Source organism: Salvelinus fontinalis, chromosome 17, assembly GCF_029448725.1.
Source record: "Salvelinus fontinalis isolate EN_2023a chromosome 17, ASM2944872v1, whole genome shotgun sequence".
Lineage (NCBI taxonomy): Eukaryota > Metazoa > Chordata > Actinopteri > Salmoniformes > Salmonidae > Salvelinus > Salvelinus fontinalis.
This window is the reverse complement of record NC_074681.1, coordinates 25,867,921-25,888,236: the sequence shown is the minus strand read 5'-3', so window position 1 is coordinate 25,888,236 and position 20,316 is coordinate 25,867,921. Positions and strand designations below refer to the sequence as shown.

The following is a 20,316-nucleotide window of genomic DNA, read 5'->3' as shown; positions in this document are numbered from 1 at the left end:
AAACCAAAATAGAACTTTTTGGTAAAAACTCAACTCGTTGTGTTTGGAGGACAAAGAATGCTGAGTTGCATCCAAAGAACACCATACCTACTGTGAAGCATGGGGGTGGAAACATCATGTTTTGGGGCTGTTTTTCTGCAAAGGGACCAGGACGACTGATCCGTGTAAAGGAAAGAATGAATGGGGCCATGTATCGTGTAATGCCCTTCCATCAGCAAGGGCATTGAAGATGAAACGTGGCTGGGTCTTTCAGCATGACAATGATCCCAAACACACCGCCCGGGCAACGAAGGAGTGGCTTCGTAAGAAGCATTTCAAGGTCCTGGAGTGGCCTAGCCAGTCTCCAGATCTCAACCCCATAAAAAATATTTGGAGGGAGTTGAAAGTCCGTGTTGCCCAGCAACAGCCCCAAAACATCACTGCTCTAGAGGAGATCTGCATGGAGGAATGGGCCAAAATACCAGCAACAGTGTGTGAAAACCCTGTGAAGACTTACAGAAAACGTTTGACCTCTGTCATTGCCAACAAAGGGTATATAACAAAGTATTGAGATAAGTATTTGGTCAATAACAAAAGTTTATTTTCCACCATAATTTGCAAATAAATTCATTAAAAATCCTACAATGTGATTTTCTGGATTCTTTTTTCTCATTTTGTCTGTCATAGTTGAAGTGTACCTATGATGAAAATTACAGGCCTCTCTCATCTTTTTAAGTGGGAGAACTTGCACAATTGGTGGCTGACTAAATACTTTTTTGCCCCACTGTATTTTTAATACATTTTAATATTTGTAGCTATTTTTTAAGTAAAGAAGATTGCGTTCTTCATTTCACCTGTCACATAAATTTTCATAATGAAGCTTACCGGTAGTCCCCACTCACGTGGTGTTTGTTTACAAGTACAGAACGATGAGAGACAGGAGCCTTGTGAGTCACTCACTCTTGAGCAGCACGCACCAGGTAGTTACAGTATGGAGTTCACAACTAAATGTTTGCCAGCTAGATATCTTATGACTATTAAGTTAATTGTCTAAAATGTGCTGAATGCTCTACAGTTGCGCATTTGGTTTGCCAATTTAGTAGCTGGTTAGCTATTAAGCTAAGTGGTTAGCCCTTGATTATGACTCTCAGTTCCATTCCATTACACATAAGTCATTGGACGAAGGCGTCTTCTCTTCGGGAGAGTTTTGTTAAGAGCCCTGACGCTCAATCTGAAGATGAACACGCATCGCCTGCGGTACAGTTTAGGTAGAATAAGGACCTTATCTGTCATATCAGCAAGAAATAATAAAAAAAGAAACTAAAGGTTAAATTGATACACACCTTGATAGGGTTAGGGTTAGAGTTCTTACGCGGCCATAAGTCAATGTTACAACACATGTTTACGAAAATCAGACAGAAGACAAGAGGTCTTCTGTAATAATTGCTAACTGGCGTGCTCTGAACAACTGTGTGTAAGCATAACTAAGGAAGTGTAGCTGAAGTGTAGTTTCGTCGGATGGAGGCACCCATAGCTGTATGGATATGTGCAAAACTGCTACAGTAAATGTATATTTTATATTTGAAGGATTCTTTCTCACTGATGAACGATAAGGTCATATGTTTCAAAAGCCGTACAGCAGCGATGATTGTTGAAATTTCTAAACTTTAAAACAGGATCGGGATTGTAGTTAACATGAGCCAGTCGGAGACGAAGCTAATGGCTGAACATTTTAGGGAGAAGTGAGAATGCCGCCTAGAGCTTTCGAGAGCTAACTAAGTGGTTAGCTTCTTCCAAAATCAAGCTTCACTTAGTAACAGCAGGGAATCCCCTCCTAAATCAAGAGCCTCGCTGTCTAATATTTGTTTTGTGCTTGTGAGTAGCATTTTTTAGTTACTTGTATAATTTTATGAGCTGGGATGTCGTAATACTTTAGGTCAGATGCACTAAATGCACTCATTAGCATTTAGATAGCATTCTCTATGGGATTTTAGCATGTACTTTTTAGCATAGCTAATCTTCGGATTACAGAGTCAGTGGTGTTTGAAAATAGCGCCCCTTGCTTGTGTTCAGTGCCGGTATTACCGGATATCCCGATATGGCACAAGGTCAGTATGAAGGTATGACAATCTGGATACTTCCCAAGCTTACTTTGCAGCCATGGTTTCATTTCTCCCGCAGTTGTTCTTTTCCTCCAATTAGAAAAAGAGAAATCCGTATAAGCTGCCTCACCTTTTTGACATTGCTTGTGATTGCATTAGGTGATCTCTAAAGGACAATAGGTTCTTCTCATTAACACTCATATTACCTTTTATGTCAAAAGCCTTGACACAGGACAGTAGAGGTAATTGAGGGGATATTAAGCTCTGTAACCTTTATCACTGTTCGGTGACCTCAGGGGCGGATGTGATCAACTTCGAAGGTCAGGGTGTGATCTCCTACCGCTTCAAGATGAAGAAGATGAAGATCTTGAAGGACGTCATCTCCCTGAAGTTTAAGACCACGGCCAGTAACGGTGTGCTCCTGCACGGGGAGGGACAGCAAGGAGACTATATCAGCCTGGAGCTGAAGAGATCCAAACTACTTCTCATGATCAACCTGGGTAATGGACCATTATCTTATCCTGTCTATGGGATATCTGAGTGCATCCCAAATGGCACCCTATTCCTTATTTAGTGCTCTACTTTTGACCAGGTCCATAGTGCTCTGGTCAAAAATAGTGAACGATATAGGGAAAAGAGTGCCATATGGACGCACACCTACTGTAGTGTACTGTAGTCACTGATAATATAGCTTCTTATGGCAACTACTTACGGCAGTTGATGAAACATGATACAATTCCTGCATATTTGCTAATATGACTGGCCCTTATGCATTAATCATCTTCAGTCTTTATTTGATGGATTTCAGTAATGGTTGTTGTCAGAAAGATAATTATTCATCACAGTAGCCTACACAAATTAGCATTTGTAAAATGTTATCGCAATGTTATGTCAGACTGTTGTTTATAGGAAAAATGTCGCCTTAAGCATTTTCTTGAATTCAATCTGTTTATGTCTTGTAAACTTCAGGCAGCAATCAGTATGGCTCCATCCTCGGGCACACCTCCGTGACAAGCGGAAGTTTATTGGATGATGACCATTGGCACTCTGTAATTATCGAGCGTTACCGACGGAATGTCAACTTTACCCTGGATCGCCACACGCAGCACTTCCGCACCAACGGTGAATTTGATCATCTTGACCTGGACTATGAGGTAGGCCACAGTTTTATTGTGTATTGTCTTAGTGGTTACTCTTTTTGCTTCCCTCCCTATCAGGGTTGAGGTCAATTCCATTAAAATATCAGTCAATTCAGGAAGTACACTGAAATAAAAAAAATTCTTCAGTGCTTTTCAATTAGGAAAATCTGAAATTTGAATATGATTTACTTTCTAAATTAACAGGAATTTTAATGACCCCAATCCTATATAGTTTGTATATTGTCTTGGTTAATTTCTCCATCCATTCCTATAAAATTGTATTGTATATTGTCATTGGTGCGTTTCTACACCCCTCCCAATAAAGTTGTATTGTATATTGTTCTGGTTCATTTCCTCACATACCTCCTTATCTCTACGAGGAGAGGGGATATGAGAGATTATTTAATTAGATCCTTTGGCTCCTGTGAGTCAGGTTACTCAGAGGTCTGTGTGAAGATGTGTTAGTTCACAGATGCCAAATCGGAGCAAGCTCTCTCTGTACTGCAGCTCCCCTGTGTGTACAAAGCTCAGCTTTTAGGTTTGTCTGTGTAATTATCGGTGTGCGATACCGAAGGAAATTACTTTGGCTCCGCAGGGAAAGAGAAGGAAAAAAACACAACACCATACATACATTCATTATAAAGTGGAGATTAATGCAATCAGGCACAAGTGAAAACCAATATACTCTCTGAAGGGATGTATGCTGCTGTATTGATTTGATTCAAAGCGACAAATTGCTCTGAGGTGTGGCTCCTGCTGCAGAGCCTCTTCAAATAATACTTGACCCCTTTTCCTCTTCTCCTTCTGTGTCCTCTAGATCAGTTTTGGAGGCATGCCCTTCTCTGCCAAGCTCAGCTCGGGAGGCAGGGAGAACTTTGTTGGCTGCATGGAGGGCATCACCTACAACGGAGATAACATTACCAACCTGGTCAAGAGGAAGAAAATTGATACTTCAAGTTTTGTAAGAACCTTTCTCTGTCATGTTTTGTACATCTGAGTAGCATCTTTTCTAGGTGGTTTGTGATTCACTGGTATACCTTGAAAACATAAACGGTAGGAACAGCCATGTATTTGTGATTACTTACTTGGAAAGTCTAGTGTTGCAACACCTCACTTAAATATAATGATCCCTTTTCACTGAGGCACTACAATAAAACAATATAGTGCATCTTAGTACACTCACTGTAGCATAAATCAGAAGAGAAGAAACTCTTACCTTGTGGTGATTATGACAGAAAACAAATAAATTTCTTAGCAGTCATCCTATATGGAAACATTTTAAAAGTATTTTTAGCTAACTATTTAAGGATACATGTGAAATATTTTAAATTGGCCAAATAATGTATGAAAGCATTTTCATTCATACATTTTAAATAAATTACAACATATATTATGGAATGTATTTAAAGGCCTAGTGCAGTCAAAAATGTTTTGTATATATTTCAATACTATGAGGTCGGAATAATATTGTGAAAATGTGACTGACCGGCTCGATTCGGTCTTACATTTTAACATTTTAAATTTTAAATTGTGTTTTGTACATTGGATAAAAGTAGAGACTCCAAGCTAGAAAATTGTATATCATACACCACAGTTGAGGAACAATGGGAAAGTAATTCTGCTTTGAAAGTTGACAAACTTGTAACCTCACTTTTGAGAAAATGGCCATTTAATTTTTTGGTGAACCACTTCTTTCTCTACACTCATTCAGCATCGTTCACACCCTCTTAAGCCTTAGCCCCACCAATCTCTTTAAGGATTCACATGTGAACAACCAAAGATTTCAAGACTAAAGGCTGGTTTATTTATTTATTTTTTCACCTTTATTTAACCAGGTAGGCTAGTTGAGAACAAGTTCTCATTTACAACTGCGACCTGGCCAAGATAAAGCAAAGCAGTGCGACACAAACAACAGAGTTAAACATGGAATAAACAAACATACAGTCAATAATACAATAGAACAGGTCTATATACAATGTGTGCAAATGAGGTAGGACAAGTGAGGTAAGGCAATAAACAGGCCATAGTGGCGAAATAATTACAATATAGCAATTAAACACTGGAGTGATGGATGTGCAGAAGATGAGTGTGCAAGTAGAGATACTGGGGTGCAAAGGAGCAAAATAAATAACAGTATAGGGATCAGGTAGTTGGATGGGCTATTTACAGATGAGCTATGTACAGGTGCAGTGATTTGTGAGCTGCTCTGACAGCTGACGCTTAAAGCTAGTGAGGGAGACATGAATCTCCAGCTACAGTGATTGTTGCAATTCGTTCCAGTCATTGGCAGCAGAGAACTGGAAGGAAAGGCGGCCGAAGGAGGAATTGGCTTTGGGGGTGACCAGTGAAATATACCTGCTGGAGCGCGTGCTACGGGGTGGGTGCTGCTATGGTGACCAGTGGGCTGAGATAAGGCGCGACTTTACCGAGCAGAGACTTGTAGATGACCTGGAGCCAGTGGGTTTGGCGACGAATATGAAGCGAGGGCCAGCCAACGAGCGCATACAGGTCGCAGTGGTGGGTAGTATATGGGGCTTTGGTGACAAAACGGATGGCACTGTGATAGACTGCATCCAATTTGCTGAGTAGAGTGTTGGAGGCTATTTTGTAAATGACATCGCCAAAGTCAAGGATCGGTAGGATAGTCAGTTTTACGAGGGTATGTTTGGCAGCATTTGTTACGAAATAGGAAGCCAATTCTAGATTTAATTTGGGATTTTAGATGATTATTGTGAGTCTGGAAGGAGAGTTTACAGTCTAACCAGACACCTACGTATTTGTAGTTGTCCACATATTGTAAGTCAGAACCGTTCAGAGTAGTGATGCTGGACGGGCGGGCAGGTGTGTGCGCGATCGGTTGAAGAGCATGCATTTAGTTTTACTTGCATTTAAGAGCAGTTGCAGGCCACAGAAGGAGAGTTGTATGGAATTTAAGCTCATCTGGAGGTTAGTTAACACAGTGTCCAAAGAAGGCCCAGAAGTATACAGAATGATGTCGTCTGCGTAGAGGTGGATCAGAGAATCACCAGCAGCAAGAGCGACATCATGGATGTATACAGAGAAAAGAGTCGGCCCGAGGATTGAACCCTGTGGCACCAAAATAGAGACTGCCAGAGGTCCGGACAACAAACCCTCCGATTTGACACACTGAACTCTGAGAAGTAGTTGGGGGACCAGGCGAGGCAGTCATTTGACAAACCAAGGCTGTTGAGTCTGCCGATAAGAATGTGGTGATTGACAGAGTTGAAAGCCTTGGCCAGGTCGATGAATACAGCTGCACAGTATTGTCTCTTATCGGTGGCGGTTATGATATCGTTTAGGACCTTAGGCGTGGCTGAGGTGCACCCATGACCAGCTCGGAAACCAGATTGCATAGTGGAGAAGAAACGGTAGGATTCGAAATGGTCGGTGATCTTTTTGTTAACTTGGCTTTCGAAGACCTTAGAAAGGCAGGGTAGGATATATATAGGTCTGTAGCAGTTTGGGTCTAGAGTGTCTCCCCTTTGAAGAGGGGGATGACCGCAGCAGCTTTTCAATCTTTGGGGATCTGACAAAATAAAATACAATTTTATTTGTCACATACACATGGTTAGCAGATGTTAATGCGAGTGTAGTGAAATGCTTGTGCTTCTAGTTCCGACAATGCAGTAATATCCAACGAGTAATCTAACCTAAGAATTTCACAACAATTACCTTATACACACAAGTGTAAAGGAATAAATAAGAATATGTACACAAAAAAATTATATATGAATGAGTGATGGAATAGAACGGCATAGGCAAGATGCAGTGGATGGTATAGAGTATAGTATATACATATGATATGAGTAATGTTAGGTATGTAAACATTATATGAAGTGGCATTGTTTAAAGTGTTAAAGAGGCTAGTGCTACATTTATTACATCAATTTTTCCAGTGGCTGGAGTTGAGTCAGTTGGCAGCAGCCACTCAATGTTAGTGATGGCTGTTTAACAGTCTGATGGCCTTGAGATAGAAGCTGTTTTTCAGTCTCTCGGTCCCTGCTTTGATGTACCTGTACTGACCTTGCCTTCTGGATGATAGCGAGGTGAACCGGCAGTGGCTCGGGTGGTTGTTGTCCTTGATGATCTTTTTGGCCTTTCTGTGACATCGGGTGGTGTAGGTGTCCTGGAGGGCAGGTAGTTTGCCCCCGGTGATTCGTTGTGCAGACCTCACTACCCTCTGGAGAGCCTTACGGTTATGGGGAGAGCAGTTGCCCTACCAGGCGGTGATACAGCCCGACAGGATGCTCTCGATTGTGCATCTGTAAAGGTTTGTGTGTTTTTGGTGACGAGCCGAATTTCTTCAGTGTCCTGAGGTTGAAGAGGCGCTGCTGCGCCTTCACCACGCTATCTGTGTGGTTGGAGCATTTCAGGTTGTCCGTGATGTGTACGCTGAGGAACTTAAAACTTTCTACCTCTAGGGGAGTGCTCCCTCTGCTGTTTCCTGAAGTCCACAATCATCTCCTTTGTTTTGTTGACGTTGAGTGTGAGGTTATTTTCCTGACACCACACTCCGAGGGCCCTCACCTCCTCCCTGTCGGCCGTCTCGTCGTTGTTGGTAATCAAGCCTACCACTGTAGTGTCATCTGCAAACTTGATGATTGAGTTGGAGGCGTGCATGGCCACGCAGTCGTGGGTGAACAGGGATTACAGGAGAGGGCTGAGAACGCACCCTTGTGGGGCCCCAGTATTGAGGATCAGCGGGGTGGAGATGTTGTTACCTACCCTCACCACCTGGGGGGGCGGCCCGTCAGGAAGTTCAGGACCTAGTTGCACAGGGCGGGGTCGAGACCCAGGGTCTCGAGCTTAATGACGAGTTTGGAGGGTACTATGGTGTTAAATACTGAGCTGTAGTCGATGAACAGCATTCTTACATAGGTTTTCCTCTTGTTCAGATGGGTTAGGGCAGTGTGCAGTGTGTCATCTCTGGATCTATTGGGGCGGTTAGCAAATTGGAGTGGGTCTAGGGTGTCAGGTAGGGTGGAGGTGATATGGTCCTTGACTAGTCTCTCAAAGCACTTCATAATGACGGAAGTGAGTGCTACGGGGCAGTAGTCATTTAGCTCAGTTACCTTAGCTTTCTTGGTAACAGGAACAATGGTGGCCCTCTTGAAGCTAGTGGGGACAACAGACTGGGATAAGGATTGATTGAATATGTCCGTAAACACACCAGCCAGCTGGTCTGCGCATGCTCTGAGGACGTGGCTGGGGATGCCGTCTGGGCCTGCAGCCTTGCGAAGGTTGACACGTTTAAATGTTTTGCTCACGTCGGCTGCAGTGAAGGACAGCCCGCAGGTTCCGGTAGCGGTCCGTGTCAGTGGCACTGTGTTGTCCTCAAAGCGAGCAAAGAAGTTGTTTAGTCTGTCTGGGAGCAAGACATCCTGGTCCGCGACAGGGCTGGTTTTCCTTTTATAGTCCGTGATTGACTGTAGACCCTGCCACATACCTCTCGTGTCTGAGCCGTTGAATTGTGACTACTTTGTCTCTATACTGACGCTTAGCTTGTTTGATGGCCCTGCGGAGGGAATAGCTACACTGTTTGTATTCGGTCATGTTTCCGGTCACCTTGCCCTGATTTAAAAGCAATGGTTCACGCTTTCAGTTTTGCGCGAATGCTGCCATCAATCCACGGTTTCTGGTTTGGGAATTTTTTAATAGACGCTGTGGGTACGACATCGCCGATGCACTTGCTAATAAACCCGCTCACCGAATCAGCGTATTCATCAATGTTGTTGTTCGCCGCAATGCGGAACATATCCCAGTTCACTTGATCGAAGCAATCTTGAAGCGTGGAATCCGATTGGTCGGACCATCGTTGAACAGATCTGAGCGCGGGAGCTTCCTGTTTTAGTTTCTGTCTATAGGCTGGAAGCAACAAAATGGACTCGTGGTCAGCTTTTCCGAAAGGAGTGCGGGGGAGGGCCTTATATGCGTCACGATAGTTAGAATAACAATTTTGCCAGCCCTGGTTGCGATATGCTGATAGAATTTAGTGAGCCTTGTTTTCAGATTAGCCTTGTTAAAATCCCCAGCTACAATAAATGCAACCACAGATATGTGGTTTCCAGTTTACATAGAGTCAAATGAAGTTCGTTCAGGGCCATCGACGTGTCTGCTTGGGGAGGGGGGATATATGCGGCTGTGATTATAATCGAAGAGACAATTATAATCGAAGAGAATTCTCTAGGTAGATAATGCAGTCGGCATTTGATTGTGAGGAATTCTAAGTCAGGTGAACAGAAGGACTTGAGTTCCTGTATGTTGTTATGATCACACCACATCATCGTTAATCATAAGGCATACACCCCCGCACTTCTTCTTACCAGAAAGATGCTTGTTTCTGTCGGCGCGATGCGTGAAGACACCAGCTGGATGTACCGACTCCGATAGCGTGTCTCGAGTGAGCCATGTTTCCGTGAAACAAAGAACGTCACTTTGATATCTCTCTGGAAGGCTACCCTTGCATTGATTTCGTCTACCTTGTTGTCAAGAGACTGGACATTGGCAAGTATTATGCTTGGGAGCGGTGTGCGATGTGCCCGTCTACGGAGCCTGACCAGAAGACTGCTCCGGCTGCCCCTTCTACGGTGTTTTGTTTTGGGTCGCCGGCTGGGATCCGATCCATTGTCCTGGGTGGTGGGCAAATCAGAGGATCCGCTTCGGGAAAGTCGTATTCCTGGGCGTAATGTTGGTGAGTTGACGTTGCTCTTATATCCAATAGTTCCTCCCGACTGTATGTAATGAAACCTAAGATTACCTGGGGTAGCAATGTAAGAAATAACACATAAAAAAACAAAATACTGCTTAGTTTCCTAGGAACGCGAAGCGAGGCGGCCATCTCTGTCGGCGCCGGAAGTTCTTGGGGCGCCGGAAGTTCGGGTTGAACGAGGTTGAACAGGCTAGTAATAGGGGTTGCAACAATTTCGGATAATTTTAGAAAGAGGGTCCAGATTGTCTAGCTCGGCTGATTTGTAGGGGTCCAGATTTTGCAGTTCTTTCAGAACATCAGCTATCTGGATTTGGGTGAAGGAGAAATGGGGGAGGCTTGGGCAAGTTGCTGTGGGGGGAGCAGGGCTGTTGACCGGGGTAGGGGTAGCCAGGTGGAAAGCATGGCCAGCCGTAGAAAAATGCTTATTAAAATTCTTAGTTATCGTGGATTTATCGGTGGTGACAGTGTTTCCTATCCTCAGTGCAGTGGGCAGCCGGGAGGAGGTGCTCATATTCTCCATGGACTTTACAGTGTCCCAGAACTTTTTGGAGTTTGTGCTACAGGATGGACATTTCTGTTTGAAAAAGCTAGCCTTTGCGTTCCTAACTACCTGTGTATATTGGTTCCTAACTTCCCTGAAAAGTTGCATATTGCAGGGATATTCGATTCTAATGCAGTACGCCACAGGATGTTTTTTTGTGCTGGTCAAGGGCAGTTAGATCTGGAGTGACCCAAGGTCTATATCAATTCCTGATTTTACATTTTTTGAATTGGGGCGTGCTTATTTAAGATGTTGAGGAAAGCACTTTTAAAGAATAACCAGGCATCCTCTACTGACGGGATGAGGTCAATATCCTTTCAAGATACCCGGGCCAGGTCGATTAGAAAGGCCTGCTCGCTGAAGTGTTTTAGGGAGCGTTTGGCAGTGATGAGGGGTGGTCGTTTGACCGCAGACCCATTATGGACGCAGGCAGTGATCGCTGAGATCCTGGTTGAAGACAGCAGAGGTGTATTTGGAGGGCACGTTGGTTAGGATAATATCTTTGAGGGTGCCCGTGTTTACGGATTTGGGGTTGTACCTGGTAGGTTCATTGATAATTTGTGTGCGATTGAGGGCATCAAGCTTAGATTGTAGGATGGCCGGGGTGTTAAGCGTGTCCTAGTTTAGTTCACCTAACAGCACAAGCTCTGAAGATAGATGGGGGGCAATCAATTCACATATGAATTGAGTCCAGGGCACAGCAGGGGGCAAAAGGTGGTCTATAGCAAGCGGCAACGGTGAGAGATTTGTTTCTGGAAAGGTGGATTTTTAAATGTAGAAGCTCAAATTGTTTGGGCACAGACCTGGATAGTAAGACAGAACTCTGCAGGCTATCTCTGCAGGAGATTGCAACTCCGCCCCCTTTGGCAGTTCTATCTTGTAGGAAAATGTTGTAGTTAGGGATGGAAATTTCAGGGTTTTTGGTCTTCCTAAGCCATGAATCAGACATGGCTAGGACATCCGGGTTGGCAGAGTGTGCTAAGGCAATGAGTAAAACAAACTTAGGGAGGAGGCTTCTAATGTTAACATGCATGAAACCAAGGCTTTTAGGGTTACAGAAGTCAACAAATGAGAGTGCCTGGGGAGTGGGAGTGGAGCTAGGCACTGCAGGGCCTGGATTAACCTCTACGTCACCAGAGGAACAGATGAGGAGTAGGATAAGGGTACGGCTAAAGGCTTTAAGAACTGGTCGTCTAGTACGTTCGGAACAGAGAGTAAAAGGAGCAGGTTTCTGGGCACGGTAGAATAGATTCAAGGCATAATGTACAGACAAAGGTATGGTAGGATGTGAATACAGTTGAGGTAAACCTATGCATGGAGTGACAATGAGAGAGATATTGTCTCTAGAAACATCATTTAAAACAGGTGAGGTCACCGCATGTGTGGGAGTTGGAACTAAAGGGTTAGCGAGGGCGTATTGAGCAGGGCTAGAGGCGCTACAGTGAAATAAGGCAATAATTACTCACCAAAACTGCAATGGACAAGGCATATTGACATTAGGGAGAGGCATGCGTAGCCGAGTGAGTGGCTCAGGCGGCCGGTGACACGGCGATTCAGGCAGCTAGCGGGCCGGGGCTAGTAAGCTAGCAGAAGGGCCTTAGAGGGACATCGCGACGGAAGAAATACGGGTGTGTTCGTAAATTCAGTCTGGAGGGCCAGAGTGTGCTCTGGGCTTTTGTAAACTCAGAGCATTGTCGGATTGTCAGTTCGTAAATTCAGAGCATTTTGCTCTCGGAGCGTTCAGAGCGCACACTGGACGCTCTGGCCGAGGAGTAGGTTTTATCCGAGCGTTCTGACCAAACAGCAGTCAAGCACCCAAGCTAACTGGCTAACGTTGGCTACTTCCAGACACAAACATTTTACCTACCCTAGCAGCGCTGGTTAGGCTGTTTTTATGTTATCCAGAGCGTTGGTGACTGTAACTGTGCTGCTGGCAACAATTTAATTATGCTTTTTTTGCCAACGTTTACTGACACCGGCCATATTCAACGGGTGTTGAGCGTTCGTGACTTCATCAGTTATTCTGCGCTCTAGCACACTCAGACAAGAGTGCTCTGAAATCGGAGTAGATAGCCAGAGCAAATTTACCAGCTACGTCTATCGACAGTTTTTAAAAAATGTATGTTTATTTAACCTTTTATTTAACTAGGCAAGTCAGTTAAGAACACATTATTGTTAACAATGACGTCCTACCAAAAGGAGAAAGGCGTCCTGCGGGGACGGGGGCTGAGATTAAAAACATAAAATAAACAAAAAATATCAAACAAAACACAATTCACGACAAGAGAGACAACACTACATAAAGAGAGACATAATACCACAACATAGCATGGCAGCAACACAGCATGGTAGCAACACAACATGACAACAATATGGTAGCAACACAACATGGTAGCAGCACAAAACATGGTTCAAACATTATTGGGCACAGGCAACAGCACAAAGGACAAGGTAGAGACAACAATACATCACACGAAGCAACCACAATTGTCAGTAAGAGTGTCCATGATTGAGTCTTTGAATGAAGATATGGAGATAAAACTGTCCAGTTTGAGTGTTTTTTGCAGCTCGTTCCAATCTCTAGCTGCAGCAAACTGAAAAGAGGAGCGACCTAGGGATGTGTGTGCTTTGGGGACCTTTAACAGAATGTGACTGGCAGAACGTGTGGAGGATGAGGGCTGCAGTAGGTATCTCAGATATGGGGGAGTGAGGCCTAAGCATCAACCAGTGGGTCTTGCGACGGGTATACAGAGATGACCTGTTTACAGAGGAGTATGGAGTGTAGTGTTGTGTTCTATAAGGAGCATTGGTGGCAAATCTGATGACCGAATGGTAAAGAACATATAGCCACTCGAGAGCACCCTTACCTGCCGATCTATAAATTCTGTCTCTGTAATCTAGCATGGGTAGGATGGTCATCTGAATCAGGGTTAGTTTGGAGGCTGGAGTGAAAGAGGAGCTATTAAGATAGGGAAACCAATTCTAGATTTAACCTTAGCCTGCAGCTTTGATATGTGTTGAGAGAAGGACAGTGTACCAGCTAGCCATACTCCCAAGTACTTGTATGAGGTTACTACCTCCAGCTATAAACCCTTAGACGTATTAATCACACGGATGGGGAGAGCGGTATTCTTCTTACCAAACCACATGGCCTTTGTTTTGGAGGTGTTGAGAACAAGGTTAAGGGCAGAGAAAGCTTGTTGGAGATGAAGAAAGCTTTTTTGTAGAGCGTTTAGAATAAAATCTGGAGAGGGGCCAGCTGAGTATAAGACTGTATCATCTGTATATAAATGGATGAAAGAGCTTCCTACTGCCTGAGCTATGTTATTGATGTACATTGAGAAGAGCGTGGGGCCTAGTACCGCGCATTGGGGTACTCCCTTGGTGACCGGTAGTGGCTGAGACAGCAGATGTTCTGATTGTCTACACTGCACTCTTTGAGAGAGGTAGTTAGCAAACCAGGCCAAAGACCTCTCAGAGACACCAATACTCCTTAGCTGGGCCACAAGAATGGAATGGTCTACCGCAGTGGTTCCCAAACTTTTTATAGTCCCGTACCCCTTCAAACATTCAACCTCCAGCTGCGTACCCCCTCTACCACCAGGGTCAGCGCACTCTCAAATGCTGTTTTTTGCCATCATTGTAAACCTGCCACACACACACACACACACACTATACGATACATTTATTAAACATTCGAATGAGTGTGAGTTTTTGTCACAACCCGGCTTGTGGGAAGTGGCAAAGAGCTCTTATAGAACCAGGGCACAAATAATGATATAATAATAATTAATAATTTTGCTCTTTATTTAACCATCTTACATATGAAACCGAATATTGTGAATAACTCACCACAGGTTAATGAGAAGGGTGTGCTTGAAAGGATGCACATAACTCTGCAATGTTGGGTTGTATTGGAGAGTCTGTCTTAAATCATTTTCCACGCACAGTCTGTGCCTGTATTTAATTTTCCATGCTAGTGAGGCCGAGAATTCACTCTTACATAGGTACGTGGTTGCAAAGGGCATCAGTGTCTTAACAGCGTGATTTGCCAAGGCAGGATACTCTGAGCGCAGCCCAAACCAGAAATCTGTCACTGGCTTCTGATTAAATACAATTTTCACAGAACCGCTTGTTGCAATTTCGGTGGGGCTCTCTTGTTCAGATATTGGGAAGTGGACTGGAGGCAGGGCATGAAAGGGATAACGAATCCAGTTGTTTGTCTCATCTGTTTTGGGAAGGTACCTGCGTAATTGCGCAACCAACTAACTCAGGTGCTTGGTATTGTCCGCATGTAGCTCGTTTTTGGTCACAGGTCCAGGAGTGGTTGAAGAATTGCAACATTTGCGTAGAACTAACGCTACAGATAGCAATACTGGGGGATTTGAAAAGCCATAGTCAATCAATCAATAATATAATAATTATTTTAGCAAAAATGTTTATTTTTAATTTACAATCCGTGGAAGCTATGAGAATAGGAAGATTCAAATCTTTTGTGAAGCATCACAGCACAGTTGAAAAATATATGGCAAATAAAAATCCGAAATGGATGATGTTGGAAGATAGATGGGAAAGGTTGAGTGGAGCTGAAGGGTGGGACTAATAACAAGATAAACAATGTAGGGCATACGGGATCTGTGAAATGTGTATAGGTGCGGAGCTATTGTGAAATAGCACAGTTACAAGTGGAAATCAAACTGGATGGACAACAGAAATAGAGGAAGGACTAAGAACAAACAAGAGAGAACTATTATAAAGTAGACTGGGTCTGTAAAATGTGTATAAGATGTATAAATTGAAGGTAAAAACAGAAATGTTTATCAGTTTACTCCAATTGGGGGATCGGTGGTAGGGTTTGCGGGGAATAATAATAAAGGTATACTCTTTAAAAAAAGTATGTATGTCTATGTAGGTATGTGTATGTATATATGTGTATATGTATGCATATGTGAATGGATATATATATTTACCCCCAAAAATATGGGGGATTGGAAATGATGCAGACAATTACATTGGAAGCAACATTCTTTCCGCAATATTAAGCTGATCCACCCCCCCGAAAAAAAAAGAAAAAAAAAAGAAAAAAAAAACTCAGGTGCTTCGCTATATCACATTTGACATTCTGTAAACTTGAGTTCATTTGCACACAAAAAAAATCATACAATGATGGAAAGACCTGTGTGTTGTCCTTCTCCAACTTCTTAATCATAGCCTCAATTTTGTCCACCACATTGAATATAGTTGCGTAGAGTTCCTGTAATCCTAGATTCAGATCATTCAGGTGAGAGAAAACATCACCCAGATAGGCCAGTCATGTGAGAAACTTGTCATCATGCAAGCGGTCAGACAAGTGAAAATTATGGTCAGTAAAGAAAACTTTAAGCTCATCTCTCAATTCAAGGAACCGTGTCAATACTTTGCCCCTTGATAACCAGCGCATGTTGTGAAAGCGTTACATGGTTTTTGCCCATATCATTGCATAGTGCAGAAAATACACGAAAGTTCAGGGGCCTTGCTTTAACAAAGTTAACCATTTTCACTGTAGTGTCCAAAACATCTTTCAAGCTGTCATACATTCCCTTGTCAGCAAGAGCCTCTCGGTGGATGCTGCAGTGTACCCAAGTGGTGTCAGGAGCAACTGCTTGCACGCACGTTACCACTCCACTATGTCTCCTTGTCATGGCTTTTGCACCATCAGTACAGATACCAACATGAGCAACAGCTACGTTTGGCTACATACGGACCGTTAGTGGATTTCACGCAAGAGAGTAACGGTTAATGTGATTGGATGTTAATTATTTGACTAGGCTACTGTCACGAGAATTTTCACTCCCAATGATAATAACAATCAATCAATAGCTTTGACCAATCCCTGAGGTTTGTAAGACCATGAGTTTAATAATAATTAGTCAACGACTCAGCTTATGCAAAAGGCTAGTACAGTTTCTTCAGAGAACGTTCTAAAGTCCATTATACAAAGACATCCATTTTATAGCTGCGCACATACTTCCACACAAACAGTAGATATCCTACGCACATACATACACACGAACAGTAGGCGAGTTGTATCCACTGTTTATCACTACCAAGCCGGCAGTTCCATTCCCCCGAGATTAGAGAAACCTTGAGAAGTACTCCCTATGCTATCATAAATTCCTTAGAGGCCTAGCCAGGTCAGTCCAAACACAGTTTCAATTGTTCTTCGGTAATTTCCTAGGCACCCACATCCAAGTTCAAATCCTAAGCAATGCCTTGCTCAGACAGTCGGTGTTTTTCCACTATACAGATACATTGTTTAACTTCTTGCCGCACGGATCCCTTTAGCGGGATCATTTTCGTAAACAACCGCTGAATTGCAGAGCGCCAAATTAAATAAAAAAATATATATATGTTTATAATCATGAAATCACAAGTGAAATATACCAAAACACAGCTTAACTTGTTGTTAATCCACCTATCGTGTCAGATTTTGAAAATATGCTTTACAGCGAAAGCAATCCAAGCGTTTGTGAGTTTATCAATCACTAGACAAAACAGTAAGAACAACTAGCCTCAAATTAGCTTGGTCACGAAAGTCAGAAAAGCAATAAAATTAATCGCTTACCTTTGATAATCTTCAGATGTTTGCACTCACGAGACTCCCAGTTACACAATTACATTTTATTTTTGTTCGATAAAGAAAAGTTTTATAACCAAAAACCGCCATTTGGTTTGCGCGTTATGTTCAGAAAACCTAAGGCTCGTTCCGGTCCTGAAAGGCAGACGAAAATTCCAAAAAGTATCTGCAATGTTCGTAGAAACATGTCAAACGTTTTTTAATAATCAATCCTCAGGTTGTTTTTAACATCGATAATATTTCAGCCGGACGGTAACCTATTCAATACTACAGAGAAAGAAAATGTTGAGCTACATCTCTCGCGCGCAGGAACTAATCAAAGGACACCTGACGCGTTTTGAAAAATCTCGCTCATTTTTCAAAATAAAAGCTTGAAACTATGTCTAAAGCCTGGTCACAGCCTGAGGAAGCCATTGGAAAAGGAATCTGGTTGATACCCCTTTAAATGGAGGAGGGGCAGGCAAGGGAACAGGGATTTTCCCAAATAAAAGGCACTTCCGGGTTGGATTTCCTCAGGTTTTTGCCTGCAAAATCAGTTCTGTTATACTCAAAGACAATATTTTGACAGTTTTGGAAACTTTAGAGTGTTTTCTATCCTAATCTGTCAATTATATGCATATTCTAGCATCTGGACCTGAGAAATAGTCAGTTTACCTTGGGAACGTTATTTTTCCAAACATAAAAATTCTGCCCCATAGCTGAAAGTTAACCTAATTCCGACTAAAACTACACACATCATCAGATTATAATTTTATGATTCTAATCAATTTAATACAGTTATAATGTTTCAGAGTGGAATTATTTTATCATTATCTTTCAACATATACATTATTTTATCAGCTACCTGTATTTGACATTGTGTTGTTATTTTGCTGAACACTAGATGGTTTCATTTTATTTTTGGCAGTGAAACGAGGCTACTCAAGCGAGAGAAAAACTCTACCCAAAATATAATTGGACTGTTTGAAAATGTGAATTTTATTTTTATTTTATTATCAATAAAAAAACATGTGAATCACATTTTTATTTGGCGTACCCCCGATGGCATTGCGTCGTGGGAATACCTGGTCTACCGTATCAAAAGCTTTGGCCATGTCAATAAAAATAGCAGCACAACATTGCTCAGAATCAAGGGGAATGGTGACATCATTTAGGACCTTTAAGTTTGCAGTGACACATACATAACCTGAGCAGAAACAATATTGCATACCAGAGAGAATACTATAGACACCAAGAAAGCCAGTCAGTTGATTATTGACAAGTGTTTTCCAAAACTTTTGATAAACAGGGCAAAATAGATATTTGCCTATAACAGTTAGGATCCGCTTAATCCTCCCCCTTTAAATAAAGGACGCACCATGGCTGCCTTCCAAGCAATGGGAACCTCCCCAGAGAGGAGAGACAGGTTAAAAGGTCAGAGATAGGCTTGGCGGTGATTGGGGCATCATGAACATTCTATTGAAATGGTTACTTGCATATTGGAGTCTTTTGTTAAGACATGTAGCTAGCTAGCTAGCTAGCTAAACAGTGAACCATAATCCCAACTCATAACGTTACTACCATGCATGAATCTGCAGGTAATGTTAACTAGCAATGAAAATGGCTCTGAGATACAAATAATATTACTACACATCATACACGTAACATTAGCTATTGAGACAGCCAGCTAAAGTTAGCTAGCTACCTAACAGTACACTTTAACTTTAAATGAAAATGACTTTCTGACCATTAGAAACGTGTAATTTCTGAAAATGTAGCTAGCTAGACTATCTTACCCGTGTACATGGATAGACGCTTCTTCCTCTCTGTCACGGATGCCATGGTTGCCCTTAGTTTGAAGATGTAATCTGGAAACAGGTGTTTTATACAACAGCTTTCTGTGTTCTCTTTTCGACTCCCTCTGCATATTTGCAATCAAACGGCAGAAGTTTCTCCATCTCCCTAGCTATCATACTCTAATTCCTCAGGGCATTCCACTAATTTCAAAACTCTATCTTCCAGAAAGTGGAGAGCAACACTTTTGCAATTCTACTATGTGATATCTTTAAAAAAAAAACACCTTTACCGAATTACCTACACATACTGTCCAGCTCATGTTATAGACAGAAGCGTCATGGCAGACCAATCCGAACTCATCTCTCGGCATGTCCCATTATCTCAGACAATCATGGCTTAGCCTTTGTTATTTTGTTGCTTTGACAAAGTTATTTCGGGAAGATTATTATTAATTTAGTGTGATTAGTTTACTTTGATTAGATTCATTTACGTCTATCTCTCATTTTAAGTTCAACCCTGTTACTCAAACTAAACTCTTTAATATGGTGAAACTATTCCTTTTAAAATATTTATTTGAAAATAAATATTGAACATCTACAGTAATAGTCAAATGATAGTGTAAAAACAGGTGAGCTGGTTTTACTCTTTTTGGCCATTTTCTGGTGTTTTGTGGTAAGAATCTGAACGGGTCGAGCATAACACGTCAACCCATAGATAGACAGGCAAGACATTTTTTAACAACTATGTTTTTGTGGTAAATCTTGCATTAATTTGCCCCTCCTTGTTGCATACAACAAGCTTCCAAGGGGATTCATGGCTGATATAACTAGTAATTACCAGTTGGAGGGCCGTTCAAGTGGATTTTTCCCGTATGTGGTAAATTCCCACTTCCCACTTGGTTACGAATTCACCATAACACCGGTAAACCATCCACTGTAGAGCCGTATAATACCACTCATTGGAGGCGCAAGATCTAGACCTACACTTTGACATAGTGTCTTTGTTTAAATCCATAACTAACTAAAATAAAAACATATTAGAAAAACCTCTTGAGATGGGACATGTCTTATTAAGTTGGACATGTGCTCTTTATGACAATGTTAAAATTAGGTGAAATCAAAAGGTTAAAAAAAAATCACTGGTTAAATTTTGGCTTTGTGGCTCAAAAAGAATTCTCCATTGATCAATACATAATTTAAGAAACCGAATTAGGAACCACTTTGGCCACCCTATAGACTAGATGTCATAGCCATGCATTTCTGGAATATTGTCAGGCATGCATATGAGCAAAGATGCAAATGTATCTACAGTGGGGAGAACAAGTATTTGATACACTGCAGATTTTGCAGGTTTTCCTACTTACAAAGCACGTAGACGTCTGTAATTTTTATCATAGGTACACTTCAATTGTGAGAGACGGAATCTAAAACAAA

At 42.2% G+C, this 20,316-nt stretch overlaps 1 protein-coding gene across 1 annotated transcript in view; it reads left to right on the top strand.

The window, feature by feature from the left end:
- The window catches only part of LOC129814048 (contactin-associated protein-like 2), a 100,532-nt gene that overhangs the window by 33,778 nt on the left and 46,438 nt on the right, over nucleotides 1-20,316 (top strand). The window contains exons 5-7 of the mRNA XM_055866811.1: nucleotides 2,378-2,581; nucleotides 3,051-3,235; nucleotides 4,038-4,181. Coding sequence (XP_055722786.1) covers nucleotides 2,378-2,581; nucleotides 3,051-3,235; nucleotides 4,038-4,181 — 533 coding nt within the window. The remainder of the gene's footprint in view (nucleotides 1-2,377; nucleotides 2,582-3,050; nucleotides 3,236-4,037; nucleotides 4,182-20,316) is intronic.